This window comes from Papaver somniferum, chromosome 8 (genome assembly GCF_003573695.1).
Source record: "Papaver somniferum cultivar HN1 chromosome 8, ASM357369v1, whole genome shotgun sequence".
Lineage (NCBI taxonomy): Eukaryota > Viridiplantae > Streptophyta > Magnoliopsida > Ranunculales > Papaveraceae > Papaver > Papaver somniferum.
In genome coordinates, this window is record NC_039365.1 from 107304965 (window position 1) to 107327568 (window position 22604).

Sequence of the window (22604 nt, forward strand, 5' to 3'; positions counted from 1 at the left end):
TAGAAGAGTTTGGATATGTATCTCACAAATTTTGAGACGAAGAGAACTTTGTGATTTCCATCTATTTCGTTCCCGATCTGAGTTACCAAAATCTCAAAGATCAATAAGAACAAAATCCGGATATATGAACTATCAAATAAAAAGATAGTCTGACCGGACTTCTCGAATTTTGTATTAAGAAACCTAGGTTATAGAGGACGTATCTAGCTTTGGAACTACGACAAAAGAATGTTGGGTATTGAAAAATCCTATTACAAGAGTTTCTGTATTTATAGATTTTCATGGCAACTTTCAATGGTTTTCGGGATCCTCTTTTCTATTGGTCAGAAGTGTGTTTTTCCTGTTGCTCCTTGTGCAGTTGCATTTCAAGTATTTTGGACAATCTTCGGATATTCTTTTCGGAGTTCACTTACTTTCCCTAGGTCTGCTTGGGTTCTTTATGGAGCAGTTTTTCCTTTTATCTTCACCACCTGGCCTAGTGCCTCAATAGCCGTTCGACGCGTGTGGCCTTTCCATTTGACCCCTGTGGCCTTGTGCTTCAGTTAGCTTTCTACTACCCTTGTCCCTCCAGAAGGTTATGGCTTTGGAGTTTAGCCTTTCATTCTGCCCGTTGTACTTTGCCTGGAAGGTTTGTCTAGCATTTCTAATATTTCTAAACTGCCTGTCTAGATAACTCCTTGCTCCTCCATTTCACCTTTTTGAAACAATGAAGAGTATGTATGCTGTTTAGAAACATCTCGGATTCTCATGCAATAGCTTAATTGATTACCTATTCATGCACTAGTACGACCGTTGGCATAGTGGGAGGGCCGACCGAAGAAGAATCTGAAGATGGGGTTTGTCCGTAACTTTTTTTGTCCTGTTTAAGAAAAGGTGATACTTTCACCCCGTTTCAGAAAAAGTGATATTTTCCCCCCGTTTCAGAAAAAGTGATACTTTCTCCCTGTTTCGACAAATTATACTTTCTCCCCATTTCATAAAAAGTGATACTTTCGCTTTCTGAAACGAAGCGAAACTATCATTTTTCCCGAAAAGGGACGAAAGTATCACTTTTCCCGAAACGGAGCGAAGTATCACTTTTCCCGAAACGGAGCGAAAGTATCACTTTTCCCGAAACGGAGGTAAAGTATCATTTTTCCTAAAATGGGATGTGAAAGTATCACTTTTTCTGAAGTGGAAAATTAGTCGATCCATAAACCAAAATATGGTTGAATGATGTGTTATGCATCCTTTGTGGTGGTTTGCGTAATAGCTATGCATTCAATTTTCGAGAATTGTGCCTAAATATCATTTTTCTTGAAACAGAGGGAGTACATCGTTTTATTAGTTGCAACGGAAAATTAGTTGATGCATAAACCAAAATTTTGTTACATAAAGTATTATGTATCCTTTGTGGTTTGCATAATGGATATACAAATTTTCTAAAATTATGCCTAAAATGATAAATACCTCCAATTTTTTCGTAAAAACTCTAAATTTGATATTGTTGTTTGTACTTGTTGCGTAGAGTTTTTATAAGCTTTCCAACGAGATAAAATTTGTAAAATTCCAAGGCACGGATTTTTAGATATGTTATATTAAAGTTTGGTTTCCAATCATACCCCTGAAAAGATAAGATACAGGAGTTATAATAATTGGATTAAAAGGGAGTGACATTTTTGGTTTTTTCGGCCCTAACCATTTCCAATCTTTTTGTGTCAATTGCAATGTAGTCGATCTCGGCCATCTCGGCCGAGATTCCGGCGATTTTCTCGTTATCGCTAACACAGTAGCCGAATTTCATAATCTCGGGGAAACGAGATTGTAACGAGAATTTCGCCGAGATAGTCCTTATTTCGCTTGGATCGGTCAAAAATCGACCGAGAATAACCATAATTTTCATCAACAGAGACCTAATATTCATGATTAGAAACCCTTGATTTTTACACATAATTAACATGTAATTACATCAATCGAAAGAGAAAAGAAAATGGAGAAAAGGGTTTTAAGTGATACAGATTTTTAACGATTAAATCCACTGTTTGTATCAAAGCAAATTAATGATAGATGATGATAAGTAGTAAGAACAAGACAATCAACCAAAGGACAATTTCTTTTTGGCCTTTCAAATAATGAAACACAGATTGACAGGAAAAAAATGGAGTACTTTCTCGACTTTCTTCAATGTTCTCAAATCTCAACAATCCCTGCAGCTCTTTTTTCCTAAAGAAAATCGATTTTACCTCTTACCTATGTTCGCTTCCTATCAAAGAGACAACTCTTTGCATGAAATACACGTATTTCCGTAGAAAAAAGTTAAATAAATTTTTGATCATCATCTATCATTACTTTGTCGACCTTTGGTGCGTTGTGGGTGTGACTCTATTGGCGTTTGTTGTTCGTTCATTTTATTTTTAAGGAATTTGTGTTATATCGATCTTGGTTGCTTTTAAAATGTACGAGATACTTGACAAATACGTTTTACATGCATGTACAAAATATTTGACATATAATAATATTTGTGTAAAATTTTAAAATATTGATTCCGAAATTTCACCGAGAATCTTCCCGAGATCTTGTTGTATCAGTGTCTCGGTCCCAGCCGAGACACCCCGAGATCCGAAATTGACTACATTGGTCAATTGATCACTTACATTTTACAAGGTCTTCCCTCGTTTCGCTCGGTTGGCCCAATAATCCTACATTTTTTTACCCTGAAAACAAATTAGTAATGTGATTCCGATCAATACTTAGTTATAACACAATTTAGATAGAAATTAGAATTTCCTCTTGTATTTTCAATGTCTTTCAGTTCGCCAAATTTCTTAGAAAACAACATCATCTCAAGAGAAGGATAAATGGATAATAATACATAAAAAGCTTATACAATTCATGGTGTACAGCTTAATTTCCTCCAAGTCTTCGACCTCTTCCGCGAAAAGCAATCCCAGCGGATGGGTTAGGTTCAACCGGACTGTCTATTTGAGTTCCCTTGCCCCAAAATACCACCAACTTGTGACTGCAAATTAAGATGTTAAGGCGAAAACAACTCCGCTGCATCAGTATCTACGTTACTTACATCTATGTCGTAACAAACATTTCAAAATATGTTTGCGGGAAAGATTAACGTTAAGAATCTAGTCAACTAGAGTAACATAACATAACATATATATATATAACAGAAAGGATACACCCAAAGTGGAGTCTTCAAAATGTTTCTTACTGTAGAGAGAGGATAAAGCACTGTCAAGAAGTAATATAAATGGCCGGCAATAATTCCGAGGATATCTGGTATCAGAGGAGCTCCAAAGATCAAATCCAAAGCAAGCATCGCCCAAGGAAGATAGAATCCCTATATGCACACAACAAAACTTCAATTCGACAAACATACCACATTTTATCTATCAAGGCATTTGCATTTGCATAATCTCAAAATAACAAGTACCTTCAGTCTCACAACGCCATATATGTTGATCTGCGCATTTGGAGACTCACGGCTCCAAACGTAGAGAAGCATGAAAACCAAAGATATCGACATGAAGGTTTTGTAGGGAGGCAATAACATCAGAACTGGAGCAACTGTCTAGTAAATGGAGATCAAGGCAAAGAAATTTCAGCAAGAAAACTTACTGGATAATAGATTTCGAATTCACAACTGCTTTGATAGTATTTACCAAAAGTGAGAAAGCGCCAAAGATCATCATCCACAGAAAATCAGCCGTTCTCTTGTCAAACAGTCCTTTCTCTAACAGAACTCCATATCTTGCTCTATGAAGTCCAATGACAAAGTATTGCAAGGTCAAGCTATGTATCTCTTTAAAGAATGAGAATGAAACAAGCACTAATTGAAATGGAGTACAGGCCAAAAAGTAAGTTGAAAAGAGTGGGTTTTCTTACAGCATTATAAGACGAACCGCAAACCCGACAGAAAATGGACCAAGGTAGAAGAAATTGGAAACTAGCCTCCATATCTGCAATGTTAAAACAAGTACGTAAAACTTGCAGTCAGGGCATCAAAAGTATTGTGGAGTCTCTTGATTGACATGTCACAGTTTCAAAAAAAGTTAATTCAATGTTGAGACTCTTTTTTTCCTACTTGGGTTGGTTTTATAAATGGATCTCATATATCTCGGAACTTTTAAGTGATAAAAAAAGAATGAAGCAGGTAATTGCATGTAAGCTAGGAGGCATCCTTGATGTACCTGAAAACGTTTTAAAACGAGCCCGTACTGTAACGATAATATGTCCGGATCATACAGTTTGAGATAATAAGCTGCAGCGGTCATGAAGCAGAATACTCCATAAAATTTGCACACTGGTGGCAGGGATCTATAATATCTGAAACAAGATCAATGAGACAAATTCTTGGTATTAAGAATCTGAATATCTCAAAGTTTTCAGAAATAATTCATGTTACATTTACAATTTAGCATATCTATAATTAAGTAGTTCCAAGAAATTGAAAACAATGATGACAAACTATAAAAATGACAATGAACTAGAAAGCATGAGTAGTTCACAATGGAACCAAAACTACTAACACAAGGATAAGTAATACACGCAGCGAGTTAACATGAACTAGAGAGCTTACTCTCCCGGTGTAGACATTGGCAATGGTGTTGAAATGAACTGAAAGCAGAGATGTGGTTTTGGTTCAATGTGAAATTCCACTGAATAAAATGTAATGGTTGGTTTCAAGAGGAATTTCCCAAGTCAATGCTTCTGTGATGACTTACTAGTCCAATGGGAAGACTTAAGACTTCCTATTCTCTAGCTCTACCGCTATAATCAATATGGCCTTATTCCAAACCTAATAATGGATGTTGATATTTCAGCTCAACTACACTGATGGATGTTTTGGGTCAATTCCATTAACATGGTGGCGGAAATATCACCCAATTTTTTTGAAAAAATAAATTCACTTTGTATTCTCAGTCATGCATGTCTCGATCACCCGTCGTGAACCATACTCCTAATTCAATCTTGAATGCACTGCCTGGGCCGGCTCCTTGTTACTGTCTCCCAGGCAGTAACGCCGTGCTCCTTGTTATTGTCTTAAGGCACGAGTAGAAAACTCGAGTAGCAAAGAGCCGTCCCAGGGAAAACTAACATGAGATGACTAGCACTGCAATACAGGTGAACACCCAAGAAACAAGGGAAAACTGAAATGAACAAGGAGAGAAAAACAATGAAAATAAAAAACAGTGATTTAAACTCTTTTTATCTAAAAGACCGAGACCAAATCAAACCACTGCAAAGAGCACAAGCAAAACGCTAAAAGAACAGGGAGATCAATGGAGAAAGAAGACGAAGGAGACACGGAACTTGGAAGTTAACTCAGTTGCCCCATCCACAGAGCTTCTCTCTCATCATAACAGCCATCTTTGATTGCTAACTGTCTTTTTGTTGTTGACATAATATCAAGTTTCATAGAGAAGATGGTTCTTTGAAGGAAACACCGTCTGAACTTGCTGCGTTTCGATGCGGACTTGAATGATGTAGTTTCTGACGATTAACTATGTTATGTTTTTAGTTTGCCCCATATATTGCTATTTTTACACAACCTTAATTATGTTACAATATTTACATAATGTTCAAAGTTAGTGGTAGTCGAAAAAGGCTACAATGAACAAAGTTTAGTATAGAGCTGTCGAGACCTTTCAACCTTCAGTAACTGACGCAAATGGGCTACTGAAGTAAGAGAGGCCTTTCAATTACTAGGCTGAAAGTTGGTCTGCTTGAAATAGCTGACCTGTATCCACTTCGAAACTATCCCTCTGCAGAACATCACAACAAGAAATAGTATTAGAGTCCGTATTTTGTTCTGTTTTGGATGAATGTTTCGACGGGGTGCTTATCAGAAAAATAAACATTACGTATCTTAACGGCAAGTAGCTAATGCAAACATATAGGAGTTGTATGGTATGACCTCAAACAAACTAATCAACATGATGAGGCTGAGGGGATCACGAAAAGCTCGACATCATCTGATCAATTTATTTTGTTCCGAAGTATATAATAAACCATGTACTTACATCGAAGTCAAAAAAGAAGAACTTCAGATATCGGGTCCTGTTGCAAATATAGTAATAAGGCCTCTGAATATTTGAGCTGAAAGTTGGTGTGCTTGTAATAGCTCCCCATCCAAATTCCAGATGCTTTCTTCCCCAATGGAAGTAAATACGAAAGCAGGCGTCTGTACATAAACCAAAATAGAGATGGTCAGAAGAAGTTTTATCACTTTGTTGATTGGAGATCAAAACTAAAAAACGAGAGAATATTAAACATACTTTGAAGTGTTCCACAAACTCAAAGTTTAAGGGTTTTCCACCTTTCCTTGCTAGTTGCGTAAGGTGCCTGCAAATATCATATTAATAAAGTGATAAGAACCACACCAAGTCAAATGCAACTTACTGAAACTCTGACATACCTAAAATAAATGATTGAAGTTGGATAAAAATGGAGGCTAATCATGTGGTGGTGGAACACTAAACTTTCAACCACAGTTTGTTTTTAACAGCCTAACTATATTTCAGCCTCGTTTATAGTGGCAAATAGAAAACACATTAAAGTTAACTCGAGAGATGATTTCCGTGAGGGATAAAATCCAAACCATATATCATCATCATCATCATCTTGCTATAACTTTTAAAAAGTAGGTTCTCAAGTAACTAGAAAAGTGGATGGTTTATGACGCTTTACATCGAATATTTTAAAGTTAAAGTTTATGTACTGTGATTCTCATGTGCAAACAACAAGATTTCCTGCACATAAAATCCCTACAGAGTCTCCTAATCCTTGGTGGAAACTTCAGTACATGTAAGCGTTTTGCAAGACCTGAATGTTCCTATCTTTGTTTTACAGAAAATGCAGATAAACATAATGGAAATTGCATCAGTGCGAAAGCTTATAGTGATAAGAAACTATTACCATAAATAGAAAGCATGGGGACAATCTTTAATTAGTATGAGATCCAAAAACCCATCGGCAAGGTGTGCATTAGCCACTAAACCATCAGGAGCTCTTTCATTGCGACAGGAAATAACTGCACCGCCAATACTAAGAAAACGTCCCTTACACCTCAACCATCCAGAGTGACCATGGTTCATTTCTTGTGTTGCAGTTGGATTGCGAGCAGGCATATGATTGGTTTCCGGGGACTCATTACAGATTTGGCAGTTCATACGACAAATCTCTCTTTTCGTTTTCTTTGATGGAATCCATGAACGCCATAGTTGTTGAATGCCAGTATCCAAGAGATCTTTCTTAGATGTTGTGTCTGCCGTTTCTGTTTGGACGTCTAGATAAGCTATTTCTGCTTCATATGACCTGAGACATGAAATATCATAAGTATGAAACAAAATCATGAAAGTTATCTGCTGGTAACAAATCAGCAAAGCTGAGGTGCAGCGTGTCCTGGCCTGCAAATTTGTAAGAAGATTAAGCCAAAACCTAAGTCAATCAACCAAGATGGCCAAAATTAAATAAGGTCCACGCTGAAACCAGATATTTTCCTAAACACATATGTTCTCAGAAACTTTCTATTAGTAGCAAATAACGAAATAAGATGCAACATGCCCAAGCTTTGCAAAAACTTCTTGAACAGAATAGCCAAGAAACTGGGATCCAGCGTTTGAAGAGAACTGATAAATGTACCGTACTTTTCCTGAAAACAAAGTATTGATTTCACTAGCAAGAGGGTTCCAATCAAAAAACATTTGAGCAATCTACTCAGAACATACTTATGTTTTAAAAACACCTTTGTTCCAGCATAATCATAGCGTTTGGGACCCATCCAGCGATATTTTTCACTCTCCCTTATGACATCTCCATAAAAACCATACCTGGTGGAAGAGTCAGATAATCTAAGAAAACCGAAAAAACAGAAGTATAATATAAGTCAAAAGAAAAATGAAAAATGAATAGCGGCGAAGGCCTACCCAGCAAAAGAAGCCGCGTAACGCACAGAAGGTGCATCTGTTGAGGATGCTGTTGTTTTCCATCTGACAACTTGTGCTATATCAAGACGTACACTTTTACCCAAAATAATTTGCAGAGCAGATGTTATAGGATCTCGAGCTCCAGTTGTACTGCAAAAGGATAAGTTGATGTTCCCTCTAGAAGTAAACTTACAAACATAAAAGAAATAAAAGATACTTGCATAGTAAGTAGTTTTCCCTTAATTTCCACCACCTCTGATAACAAAGTAGAAGTAATCATTTTAAGCATCATGCACTGAATTGGATTTTAGGACCTTGACACTCATTTTTAATTTTGGGCTTTTCTGTTCTTTCGTGCATATATATGTATTTCCTAGTTTTCCTACAGCCATTGACAGTAGTTAAGCATCAAGAAGAGTACATACAAATTCTTTAGACATCACATTTATCCATAACAAGTTATGTCTACCTTTACGAAGCATGATAAAATCTAAGAACTACCATGAAATGTACAACTGCCAATAGGAGTTTAAGACTAGCCATCTACGAAAACAGTTCTGGAATGATATGATTGTAAGTAATTTAAGTATGACTAAGAGATGCAGGAAAATACTGAACTTAAACAGGGAAGAAAAAAAGAGTATGAGAAATGTACCATATCACTATTGCATCAGTTGATCCGGAAGGAATTCCAAATCTAAACCGTTCATTCGGAAGAGGAAATGGCGCGCTTTCACCTGCATAAATTCTCGTAAGAACAGGGAATGTACACATTGTACATCACCAAGACACTTCCTTGTTGCTTAAGAAATCATTAGAAAGATAAGAAACCACTGGTCCTGAACACTTCTTAGCATGTGTGTTTATAGGCCAAGCAGAGCTAAATACCACACTCTTTGAACCCACAGTCACTATAATGTGTTTATCAGGAAGTTTTCTATTTGTATCTGTTCCAAAGGTCCGTAAGAAAAGGAAACTCAAGTCAAAAGAATGTGGAACATATAGTGTTTGTCATAAGAACCTTTGAATAAAACCTCCGAAAAATAAATCTTGACAATTTAATTTATGTAGGAAGAATTTCACCTTCGACTCCAACAATGTGAACAGTAAACTAACCTGTGGTGCATGAGTCACAACCAGATCCTGCAATTTCAAGCAAGTGCAAGAACAAATCAGACTCCCAGTTGGCATCCAATCTAAGGTATCTTTTGACGAAATATGCTTTTTCACCAATCATACTGAAATTTGGTAACCTGTTCTAGTAGGCGCTTCACTCGAAAGAAGTGGATCTTGTTCTTTGTATTCTTGAGAAATCTCAGATGTTGTTTCAGTTGGATGGGATATACTTCCACTGCTCTTAGCAGAATCAATAACCTCAGCTGGTGAAGGTGGGTAAGGAGCCTTGTGCCTTGACGACAGAAGACCATTTAGGATTTCGTTGAAGAAACCATCACCACCCTGGAATAACATTCAAATGTAAAAAACTAAGCTGTGCCAAGTACCAACTAGACACTAACTCACCTATCTGATCACTTTATTGCTCTACCTAGGGTTCATAAGGATGGTAAAACGAATCACCTTCAATCTTCTGGTGCTTCATAAGATATAAATTTTAAAAGTACTATAGAAAGTTTTCCCAGCTATATTTTAACAAACATAAACTGGAAAAGAATCAGAGACATTCAGAAGCTAATTACTTACAACAGCAACAACACCATCGTAGGAATTAAGTTCCTTACTTGACAAAGATGTCATCACGTCAAAAGCATGACCAGCCCTCTCTGTCACAATTACCTGACCGATAAATGTGAATAAACTATCAAAAGTAAGAAGTAAACATTCACAAAAAAACCATCTGATTAATCACAAAAGGAAAGATAAAGGGAAAAGGAACGTCGGGATGGTGATAATTTAATCTGCGATGCCCAAAACATGACATTTAGCATATTCCATCAACAAAATAATTACTATAGTCTTGCCACCCTAGACTGAATTTATAACTATTTATAAATTCTTAACCATTTGATATGAACACTTTATCAAAAGATTGTCCTATGTACAGAGTTTTGAGCTTGTCCATGAAGTCCATTTTGTGGAAGATACTGTTCTACCGATGGATGTGTGTTACATTTAAGATGCTAGTGGGGTATGTGGAGCGAGTGGGTTAGTGTTTTGCCCGTCCACAAGTTTCCAACACCAGAGACTTATCAACACATACAAGCATCTATGTGGTAGAAGTAAAGAAAGTTCTAGATTTTACAGTAAAGAAATGAAGCTCACCATCTTAAGATTGAGCATTTTAATTGCCAGATAGAAATAGAAGAACTGAAATACCTTTCCCTCAACCCACCTTCGTTTTTACTTTGGCACGAGAAAATATAGGAGACACAGTTCCCCAAGTCATGCAACCATTTCCTTTCCCGCTTAACGGGTGAACAAAAACCTACCGCAAAGACAGGTAAAATTTTAAAAAGTAAACATATATATAGCCCTATTCTGGTTTCATGAGGTAGCCTAGAAGCCGCTTGTATTTTTTCGACTTACCTCCTCATGTTTTTCAGTTAGTTTTGACATGCCCTTTAGTCATTAGTTTCTAGTCGTTCTGATGACATAAACCTCCCACTTTGGTCAGGTGTCATAAACTAGCAGTTGAATAGCAAAATAGTCACCAGTCTATTAGCTGAAGACTAAACTGACACAACTTGCCATAACATTATTTAGTAAACAATGTGAAAATGGAATTATCTGGTCAATTTTCTAGAACCTGGGCGATTCCAGCAAACTTAATTGAAAAACAAAGAAACCATATTAAGAGTTATCAAAAACCATCAGAATGCCCGTTTGACCATGCACACCATGGGAAACAAGTAAGCCCTTAATAATGAAGATTTATCATTTCACAATGTTCCAGGCAGATTTGACCATGGAGTAGAAAACCAACATTAAAAACTGATTGCCACCACAATCTGCAGCTAGTCAATGACTCTTTTACAGAGTGAAGAGCCTTATGTCATCAAAACTGCTAAACAGGGATACTTCAAACTGGACAAAGAAAAACATACAGGGAGGGTACAAAAAAACAAACGAAGGAAAAGCTACCAATTAACTAAATGCGGGACCATTAAAACAGCATACCAAAAGTCTCTTAGGCCTCCCGACTTCCTTATTTATGAAAGAATTAATTTTATCCACCCATTTTTGGCATGTCGGCAAATCTGCATTGCCAAAGGTGTATGTAGCTAGGACCCAAAGAGAACGTTTGGTACTAGACCTTTTAAACCCATGAACTGCGAAGCGGTACATCTGCAGGAGGAATGCAAATAGATCTGTACTTATAATTATAGAGCAGCCTGAAGGCAAAAGGGAGTTCATAAATAAAGGAGAAAAAGTAGTAACCTCAACACCATGCTCGCGCACTAAAAGAGCTGCTCCTGCACTTGAAATAACTGATTGATGAATCAAACCCCAGTTCTTGAACTCAACAGCATATATATCTGATATTTTAAGTTCAGTTTCAGCTTTTGTATTAAGCTTTATTCCCAAACAAGAAGATGAATTCAGATCCTAGACAGATAGAAAAAACATTGAAATATTCAAAATTTAATTAAAAAAAATTATATACCCCTAGATCCCATGTATGTGTACACGGCTTGAACAGACACTCTGCCATGCATGAATGGTAGTATTCTAAATCTAAATAATGAAATAATTGGCCGGCATAGGAACCCCCTCTTGTGAGTAAAAGTGACAGAAAACTGTGTTCCCTGAGCAAGAAGTAAGTAACATGATACAGTTCATTCCAATTCACTTAACTATCACTTGGAATTATGTCGAAACTTACGCTGGAAACCACTGTCGCAGGCTAGCAGAGGTTACTAGTAGGAATACTATTTTTCTTTTATTAAATAATGGTTTATGCTTATCATCATGTTTCAATGATGTGCAATTCCTATTCAATGTAATCAGCCTCTGTACACGGAAACATTAATCACGAAATTGGCTATGAATCACTGATGAAACCATTTTCTGGTAAACCCTTTCTTGAATTCTACGATGTAAAAAGTGTACTAATGTTGACCAAAACATAAAGGGCTTCACACAAACTGAATTAAAAAAAAGGGATAAATCTTACATTATTATCTGTTGATGCTGGTGATTTCCAAGACAACTCATCTGAATTGATTGTAAGAATAACTTCCCCTACATTATCCAAAAATAAATTCGGACTTAAACCCAATTCATCTCCTCCATTCACATCCATCTTCATTTCGGGATCAAATGCACTTATTTCTCCATACCCATCTCCATTTATCTCCATCAAGTTAGGAGAAATTCAAAACTGAAAATGTTATGAATCTGAACGTAGTCTTTCTCAATTTGAATTCAGAACGAAACCTTTCTCAATTCCGAAAAAACAAACATAAGATTCTAACGAGCCCAAGTTGGATTTGGGTAATTTACAAGTAGATTTGTGTGCGAAAGATACCTTAAATATGAAATCCCCACCTTCATTTACCAGATTCTCTCTCTGATCTCTCTCTGTCTATCTTCTATTTGTATGATGTGCTGATCGTTCCGTTCTGGGTTTTGATCAATGTTTCAATACCGGTATGGTTATGTTATCAGGTGACACGTGTTGGATACACGCTTTAGTGACCTACCAGTCTTCCACAGGTTACATGTACCTAGCTAAGAAGTAAAAAGTGGAACTTAAATAACTCTTTTTCTTTTTTTTTTCTTTTTTTGGATGTTTGTTAGATATATTACCTGTCGTCATTAGGGGCGATCCTGAAAGAATTATGGACGATTTTTTTATTCCCAACCCATATACACGGTTATGGGATGTCTTAATTGTTGGAGATTACCTAAGTGCCCTTACACAATCGGTGTTAGTATAGTGGTATTATCTACCGATTGTTAAAGTATAAAACTCGAAATGGAACTTGTGGCCGTTAGCAATCAGTAAATAGGTGAAGTTCATAAATAACTTCATAAACTGCCGATTACTCTAAACCAATCTTGAAATTTTTGCCAACTTATTAATCGGACGTTTGGTGAAGTTCGTATACTACCGATTATTCTAGTTCCCAAATTCAAAAAAAAAATGAGATTTTGGCAAAAACAAAATTTGGGGCAACTTCATAATCGGAGGTTATGTTACCTTATTAACCTACCGATTATTATAGTTCCCAAATTCGAAAATTAGTGATTTCGGCAAAAACAGAATTTGGGACAATTTTATAATCGGAAGTCGGAATAACTTATTAACCTACCGATTATTGTAGTTCCAAAGTTTGAAAAATTAGAGATTTCGGCAAAAACAAATTTGAGGCAACTTTATAATCGGAAGTTAGATTAACTTATTAACATATCGATTATGTAGTCAGTCATCTAAAAAATAGAGTCGTTGGTACTCTAAACTATAAGGATGGTTCGTTTTACCCTCTATGCAACACAAATATATTTAAACTCTCTCCAACATCATCTTCAACATAATGGCCCAACCATTCATTAATTCTACGGAGTTCACGATTGAAGAAGATTTATCTTTATGTAGGCGTTATGTTCAATTCTATCCGAGACGAGGAGAAGAACGTAGGAAAGGAGGCGTAATGAGTATGAGTTAGTTGGGGAGAATTCACGAAAATTCTGCGCTGACACCGGTAACCCAAATAACCGTCACTCCGCTGATCTTTTCTGCCGAGTTGGTTCAATAAACGGACACGTCAAAGAATTTTTCCATTTAACTTATCTTGTGAATTAATATCGATTGAGGGGTGAAACCAATGATGAGGTTATAGCACGATCTCTCGGGGAATGTTTTTTTTCTTTTTTTTTTGCTGAATCACATTTTTCATTAATAGAAGGACTAAAAAGTCAAGCTAAAAATACAGGACAGACCAAAAAAAAACAAAAAGGAGAAACTTACAAATCCAGCAAAAACAAGGACCCAAAGCGTAGCCTAAACAGAAAAGAAAAAAGCCCAACAACAAACTAAACAAACAGATGACTAAAAGCACTCGGACTTAACTTTTAAATTTTGAAAAATTCAATTACTTTACTGTCATAGTCATTACTCCATCTGGTGCCATTCACTCTGTATCTTCCTTCATTGACAGTCTGCCAAATTTTACTCTTGAAGCACATGAGATTAGGTTTTTTCTCATCAAATATCTTTGCATTCCTCTGGAACCATAGATCTTTCATGATGGCACAAGCTGTTATCATCCATCACTGCTTAACTAAAGGACTTTTACTTTTGGAAGCATTACAGACATCCTGAAAATAACAAGGGATACCAAATCCAAACACTGTATTAAGCCACTTCCATACCTCAATGCTGAAATGACATTCCCATAGAGTATGCTTCATGTTGTCCTGTTCTGCAAAAAAAATGCAACATACAGAGACCATATCATAACCCCTACTCCTCATTATTTCATCATCCACATACACCCCTTGCATCAATTTCCAGACATTGCTAGCAATGCTAGGATGAATGAAAGATTGTCAAATATATTTAGGCCAATTCAATGTAACTCCTCCGTCTCTTATTTTCTCTACAACATCTGTTGTTGAAAAATTTCCATCTTTACCTGCAATCTACATCCTCTTATCAATGCCTCCATTTATTACTGGAAAACTAGCAGATGAAATGAATTGCTGTAACTCAGCAGGAATCCTCCAATTTCCTTCATATATCAAAGCTTGGACCTTCATTCCAATATTTTCCTTAACATAATCAGTGTAACCCATTGTGTTGATTAATGAAACATCACCATACCAAATATCAAACCACACAGATATTGGTGCTCCATTACCCACATTCCACCTTATATCTTCTTGTAAAACATTACAAGTCCATTTCAACGCATTCAATACTGAATATTGCTTCCAGCTAGTACTCCATTGCCCATATTTATCTTGAAATTTGGCTGAAAAGAATAGATCCCATTCTTGATCAGAATTAAGTATCTTCCATAACATCTTCATTAATAGTGATTTATTTATCACTTCCAACCTTTTAATACCAAGACCCCCTTCTTCATAAGGCTTACATACCCTCTTCCATGAAATTGTTTTAAATTTCCTCTACTCTCCATCACCAGTCCACAAAAAGTTTCTAATTATTTTTTCACAAACTTTAAGAATAGAAGCAGGCCACTTGTAGACTGACATATTATAGATAGGTAGACTGCATAAACTGATTTAACAAGAAAAAATATATCTTGAAATGAGAGCATATTACCTTTCCAAAAAGCCAATTTTCTCTGAAGTAGTTCAACAATAGGCCAAACCATTACTGAAGTTATCCTCCCTGGAGCAAGTAACACTCCCATATATTTATCTGGAAATTTTGCAACCTCCATGTTGACAAGATCACTAATCATTTGCTTCCTCTGTGGGGTAGTTCCATCCACAAAAAGCTTACTTTTAAGCTTATTAATTACAGAACTTGTTTGATAACAATCTAGGATCTTTAAAAGGTTTGTAATACTCTGTTATCCTCCATTACTAAAGATAAAAACATCATCTGCAATAAACAGATGAGTTGGATGAATACTTTTTTTTGTTACCATTGGTTGTATCTTAACTTTCTCCACTAAGGCTGATATATTTCTACTTAAAACATCCTCCATTAACACAGACAAAATTGGAGATAGGGGATCTCCCTGCCTTAATCCCCTCTCAACTTGGAAAAAGCCACTTGGACCACCATTAACCATCACTGAAATTCTTGCTGATCTGAATAGAGTAAGCAACCAGTCACACCAAGATGAGGAAAATCCATATTTCCTTAGAACTTTAATTAAGAACTCCCAACTAACTGTATCATAGGCTTGGGAAATATCAATCTTGATTCCAGCATTCCCTCCTCTTCTTTTGAACTTCATTTCATTCACAAGTTCAGATGCCAGCATTACTTGTTCATGAATGCTTCTCCTTTCACATAAGCAACCTGCTGAGGAGATATTAATTTCTTCATTAACTCACACATCCTACTGGTGATCAACTTTGTGAAGATTTTAAAAATCACATTACTTAAGCCAATTGGCCTAAACTGATTTGCAGCTTTTGTACCTTGAGTCTTAGGAAATAAGACTAAGAAACTTGAATTCATTCCTTTGGGTATAAATTTCCTCCTCCAACAGAATTGAATAGCATCAACTAAGTCAGTTTTGATTATCTCCCAACAGCTTCTGTAAAATATGCCTGAAAATCCATCTGGTCCAGAAGCACTTTCTGGATCCATTTCAAACACTATTTTCTTTATCTCTTTTTCCTCAGGAATTGCATCCAATTTAAGTTGATCTTTCTCATTAATAACTTTTGGTATCACCTCTAACAATGCATCGTTAACATCCACATGTTGGAATTCAAATTTTTCTGAAAATATTTGACCAAAAAAATCTGCAATTTGAGTTTGATCAGCAATCACATTTCCTTCATTGTCTTCCAACTCACTTATCATGTTTTTAGCATTTCTAATCTTCATATTAGTGTGAAAGAAACCTGTGTTAGCTCCTCCTTATTTAATCCATTTAACCCTGGATTTTTGCCTTAATAAAGTATTTTCTTGAACTTATCTACTAGCATGATCATTTTGAGCTTTAATTAATTCTTGAAGAGCCTCCTCATCAAATGGATTACTATCTGAAATTTGAGTAGCTAATTCAACTCTATCCTCAGCTTCTTTTATTTTGACATGAACATTGCCAAACACCTGCCAATTCCAATCATTTAAAACCTTCTTTAGAATCTTCAATTTTTGTAGAAACTGAAAAGCTGGATCACCAACTACTGAATTTGCCCAGCAATCTGCAACTACATTCAAGAAATTAGGATGACTAAGCCACATTTTCTGAAATCTTATTGGAACATTTTGAGGTTTTGGAATGCTTGCACATCCACCAAGTAGAGGAGCATGATCTGACACTATTCTCATACCAACTTTATACCCACAATCCCCATACAATTGTATCCATTTTTGATTAAACACCACTCTGTCTAAAGTACACAAAATTATCTTACTGCCTTGTTGTCCATTTGACTAGTATAATTCAAACCATTTTTAGGAGCTTGTATTAACTCACACTGATTTAAGTAATCACTGAATTCTAAAATTTAATTTCTGTTAGGAGATTTACCACCAATTTTCTCATCTTGAGATAACATAGCATTAAAATCCCCAAGAATGATCCATGGTTTGTTTAAATCACTTATTAGCTTCATGACCATACGAACCTTCTTTGAACCAACTTAACACGAGCATGTACTCCAGAAACTAACACATCACCAACATAAACTGTAATCATTTGACTTGATACTGAAATAACTTGTGGCTGAGATATACATTTATTCCAAAATAACCATATATTTCTTTTCCTCTCATTGCTATAATTATGAATCACCATTTTTTCCATTCCTGAAAGATTTAATTTTTGACAAAAAGAAGTACTACAAAAACCTTTGGTTCAGCAATCCAAACCAATGCAGGACTAAAATTCTTAACTAGAGATCTAAGTTTCTCCTGAGCCCTTAATCTTCTAAGGCCTCTGAGATTCCAGAACATTATCTTCATTGTTTGATGGGAGGGTTTCTGGTACCCCCTTTACCAGGATTTTTTCTAAAATTATATTTGTTATTTAATGGAATTTTAGGAGATACCTTTGAATGGTTAACTGTACTGGTAGAAGTGGATGCACTAGTTGTAGAAGTAACCATTTCCTTCTCTACTACATTGGCCCAAGAAGTAATTTGCACTTCCATATTAACAACTGTTACATTTGTTCCATCCACAAATTTGATAATATTCACATCTTTATTCTGCACAACCTCTACTACTTTAGGAACTTCCTGTATTATTGCTTCTGGAATACCAACATTTTCCACATTCATTAGGGAACTGAATTTAATTTGTTGAACATCACTTGTTTTGCCTGTGTTGGTAACACTTACTGATTCTTGAAAGATATTAACTGTTGCTTCTTGAATTTCTACATTTTCTTCATTTTCAAGAGGGTTGAACTTACTTTGTTGTGTAAAACATTCTCCAATTGATTTTGCAACTTGTAATGTTTCTTAATTTCTACTATTGAATCACTTACTGCTAAAGGATCACAAATGTCAAATGGCACTGGAATATGCTTTTCCTTTGGAGTCTGAACCTGATTAACATTCTGAGTATCAGACTTTCTTTGCTTCTCAAATTTACACTCAGAGTTTAAATGTACTACAATTTTACAATGAGAGCAGAATTTTGGACAATCTGAAATCAGAAATCCTGAAAGAAACCCCCGTATTTAGTTCCAATCCATACTTTACTAGGAACATGTTGAGAAAAATCAATTTCCACCAATACATTTGCATAATAACCAACTTCACAATTTGCAGTAGTATTATCAATTTTGATTGGATTCCCAATTTCCTGACAGATCTTGAATAAAAAAATTTCACTCCAAAATTCCAAACCCAACCTTGGAAGACGAACGCACACCATTGATTTTGAAATTCTTTGACTCGCTGGTCTGAAATTTGAAATCTATTTTCTAATATGAAGAACTTGATTTAAAACCTCCCACCTCTGAGATTTAATATACTGATTATCTTGTTCATTATCTAATTTGATAGTAAAAAAACCTCTTCTTAAAGGAATCAGTTTACAGTCACCCACCAATTTCCATTGCTTTCTTAAAATTACTGAAGCATCAATAAACTTTAGTTTCTGTAAATCAAGTCTCCCAATCAAAGAAAATCTCCAAGGATTTAAGCTTTCTTCAAACAAATCGTCAGGCAATTCAATTGAAGAAATTTTCATAAATTTTTTTCAGAACTCAAAATATTCATATTAGACTTATTTTGATCAATCGAAGTGTTTTTATAACCAGAATCCATTATTAGCACTTCAATTAATACACTTTAATCATTGTTAATCGTAAACTATAAACGAAAACCAAAAAACATCACCTGAATTACTACTCTGAAGCGCTGAAAACGAGATCTGCGAAGAAGAAAATCTGAAGAAAAAAAATCGCCGAGTCACGGAACGATTCCATCTCTCGAGGATTGTCGGAGATGGAAAAGATCAAGCTTCCGTTATGAATCTCATTTCAGAATCCATAAGGTGATGGAAATTTTTTAATCCGTTTAGGGATCGTCTAACACGTCCACGGAGCTAATCACAAGACCTTGTAATAGAATTTTGGAAGTTCAATCAATAGTTATGATTGTAAAATTATTATGATTTATAGGTGATATTGTTATTTATAACAATCATAAGTTTGATTTCTTTACCTAACTCCCGATTATACTCCAACGGCTATTTCCTTCAAAATAAACTAGTCGTGCCTCGAAATCCACACACAATCGGTGAATAATACGTATTGATAATCCTCCGATTATAGGACTCTAATGAAACTGAGAACTCTGTTGACAAAACTGCATATAATCGGTAATACATAACTTCTGATTATGGACAATCAGTAGTAAGTGTTCAATCCTTGTTGTGACGCCCCAAATCCTGAACCTGCTTAGCTAATAGGATTACAAACTAATTGAAGCATAAAATCTATATTAACGATCTTAAGAATCTGGACTACATAAGCTAAGTCCAAAAGCAAACCCATACACTCTGATACAGTAGAAATGAAGATCTCTCATGTGATATGAATAAAAACCATGTGTTGTTTATAGAGAAAGTATACATATATAAAATATAAATAAACATCTTCAATTCACTAAAACTTTACGCTACGGAGACGAATATCTTCACGAGTGCCTTTTCTTCTGAATACTGAAACTGAAGTGGGAACGGATGAGCACATCATCCCAAAAAGGGGGCTCAACGAAAACATGCAACTCTCAAGTAATCACTAACATGCTTCACAATTCTAAAAGAATATTAATCGAAAAAAACAAGAAGAAAATTAATCATTCGAAATGTTTATGCATCATTAAGCAAGTGTCGCTCTAACCTCGCCAAACTCATTGGAGAATACGACGCGAGAGCAACCCTAATCAATAATAATAACATCGTCCACACAGATTGCCCAGACAAAACATGATTCAGAATACTACTATCAAGATCAGGAAGTTAGACAAACAAGTATAATATGCACACGAGTGATTTTTCCAAAATAAAATAGTATATATAACAACGAAACGGGGAAGAAGCCGCCCTACTATATATTATGTATATACTATCGAAACCGGGAAAAAGCCGCCCTACTAATATTTTGAAACGGGGAATAAGGCGCCCTACTAGGTAATATTATAACGGGGAAGAAGCCGCCATACTTAACTTAGCAAGGAGCCGTGGGGAATCACAGACACTCCTTGCGGGGAAATCATACAACACATATTACACGCACAACAAGGCACATACAAGCATTTACATAGATAGTAAAACACACATACATGCCAAAAGTAATAAAGACTCATCATGCTCGCAATATAAAGAATTCTTAATGATTACAAGAAGGTTAAAGAGTTCCCACCTGTTTGGAAGGCAAACCACTCCTACCTCGAGATCTGTGATCCACCAGATCATCCTTTGAATCGTTCGTTGTTAATAAAGACTAACTGTTAATCACACAAGCATTCTAAGAATTCAGCCAATAAGCTCACACAAGGTTCATAACATAATTTCATATACATCTCTAGTTTTATTCTAAGTGAACTATTTAATGGTTCTAAGCCCATTTATGATTTTACACCTTTTTATTATCTATTTTTAGCATAAATAAAGGTTTACTAATTCAATTAGGTTGGTCTATAGTCCATTCGACAGTTCTAATGAATATCTACAACTTTGTCGAAGGAACCAAAGGTCAATTCGAACCATAAAGATCTAAGTTATCAAAATTGGAAAACTATGCCTAAGCCCAAGTCCACTAAACCAAGTCCATCACACAAGGCCCAGTCCATCTGGGTCAAACTAACGGTCAAAGGTCAATTATCAGCCAAGGTCGGTCAAAGTCCAGGGTCAATGGTCAAAGGAACCAACTGGTTAATTCACTGAGTCAAATCGGGTCAAGTCTGGTTATAGGGTCAACTCAGTCTGAAGATCGATTCAGGAAGATAATCTGACTCAGACGAGTCAGATTAAACTAACAACTGGCCAGGCTAAAACACAAGGCCTGAGCTATCAGCTCATGCCACAAACTAATGCACAATTTATATGCAAGCAAAACACGCCAAGAACAAAAGATGCATTTCTAACTGTACACGGTTCTATAAGCTACATCTAACTTCCATCTTCATTTCAACTAAGATTTGAACAATAACATCATTAGCTTCATTACTTCTCAACAGATTCATACATCTCTATTTCCAGTTCATTTCCTTTCATCTTGCAAATCCCAACACCAGCAATAACAGCACCAGGCTTCACTTTAAAAGTTCACACAAACCGCCATAGTAGCTTAATCCATCAACCTACAGATTCAACATCCTCATACCCAAAACCTTGTATTGATCAACCCATTTTACTTTCACAGCAACATCATTACCAATTCAGCTTCACATTTCAGACCCACTGGATTCAGTTCACATACCATTTAACCCTGTCATTCCCTCTTCTGCCAGTTCAATCCCATTGCTAACTCTAATTCCAACTTGAATGCACCACCAAGTCACCACCACAGTAGCTATAAACCTATGTCTTCACCATGGCAGCATCATTATCCATTACAAAACTGAACATCTACATCATTGCTAGCAATTCAGTCCTCCCGTAACAACAAAGACCTCGTCTTCATTAACTCTATCAACACCTCCATAACCTTAAATCTTACAATACCACCACCACCAATCTTCACAGTTCATACACTATACTACTACCAGAGTCTCAGCTTCATTTATATTCTTTTCAAGTCAGCAGTCTTGTAATTAATCCACTAACTAAAAGCTTCTCCTGCCACTTGAACTTCATATCAACAACAGTTCCCAATTCTACTTCTATGTTCATCAAGACAGAACCCTATAACTCAACCCATTATCTTGTTGCATCCATTACATGTAACTTCAAACTACAACTGTTGTAACCTTTCTCCACCATCTTCATTAGCTACAACAATAACTCAATCATATAACCTCCATCCTCATGAACTGAAATCTCATAACCAACCACAATACATCCATTGAGCAGAATAACACAATCTCCCTCTATCTCAGTTTATACCTCTTCCTTACAATTTAAATGTCATCCTTCTAAAATCAACAAAACCCTATTTTCTCAATTTGGGGAAGAACAGGGGAAAAACCTAATTTGATTCAATTAACAAAGAAACTAAAATTAAATCCTATAGAACCATCTAGACTTCACTCAAACACAAACCCACCTAATAATCTATCAAAACACTTCAAATTCAAACAACAAATTCAATTAATTCGAAACCCTAAATTAAATCTTTGTTTACCTTTTCTGTTGGGTTTGATTTTCACCAAATCAACCAAAACTATCACCATCATTTAACCTTCGATCTCTACAAGCTTTATATCAACTTAGAATCATGAACTGATTCTCAAAATCGCCAACAGACGAAGAACACGGAAGAGAAGAAGAAGAAGAAAGATAAAGAAAAGATATGATTGAATTTCTCTGCGACACGTTTGATGAAGATAAGGCCAACAAAAGTTACTGAGGCACCCATGTTTTGGATAAGGGCAACCCCTCAACTAAAC

The 22604-nt window shown here is 35.9% G+C and overlaps 2 protein-coding genes across 6 annotated transcripts; both read right to left on the bottom strand.

The window, feature by feature from the left end:
- Nucleotides 1-2754: 2754 nt before the first annotated feature.
- On the bottom strand, nt 2755-4733 carry LOC113306574 (derlin-1-like). Of its 2 annotated transcripts, none has more exons than XM_026555501.1 (7): nt 4571-4733; nt 4182-4317; nt 3877-3950; nt 3654-3747; nt 3425-3562; nt 3203-3331; nt 2755-2998 (listed from the first exon to the last, which is right to left on the bottom strand). In XM_026555501.1, exons 1-7 carry the CDS (start codon nt 4585-4587, stop codon nt 2945-2947), a joined length of 642 nt encoding a protein of 213 aa, XP_026411286.1. In that variant the 5' UTR covers nt 4588-4733; the 3' UTR covers nt 2755-2944. The 2 variants fall into 2 exon arrangements, with proteins under 2 accessions (XP_026411286.1, XP_026411285.1); XM_026555500.1 differs by having other exon boundaries at nt 3171-3331; nt 4571-4724.
- A 409-nt stretch (nt 4734-5142) lies between these two features.
- LOC113302500 (ceramide kinase-like) lies at nt 5143-12497 on the bottom strand. Of its 4 annotated transcripts, none has more exons than XM_026551417.1 (15): nt 12406-12497; nt 12052-12314; nt 11316-11483; nt 11055-11222; nt 10270-10362; nt 9621-9713; nt 9173-9377; nt 9036-9062; nt 8575-8656; nt 7920-8069; nt 7722-7823; nt 6910-7308; nt 6270-6336; nt 6015-6175; nt 5143-5756 (listed from the first exon to the last, which is right to left on the bottom strand). In XM_026551417.1, exons 2-14 carry the CDS (start codon nt 12235-12237, stop codon nt 6038-6040), a joined length of 1878 nt encoding a protein of 625 aa, XP_026407202.1. In that variant the 5' UTR covers nt 12238-12314; nt 12406-12497; the 3' UTR covers nt 5143-5756; nt 6015-6037. The 4 variants fall into 4 exon arrangements, with proteins under 4 accessions (XP_026407202.1, XP_026407203.1, XP_026407204.1 ...); XM_026551418.1 differs by adding an exon at nt 7641-7645 and having other exon boundaries at nt 7739-7823; nt 12052-12489; XM_026551419.1 differs by having other exon boundaries at nt 11316-11450; nt 12052-12489.
- Between the last annotated feature and the right edge of the window lie 10107 nt (nt 12498-22604).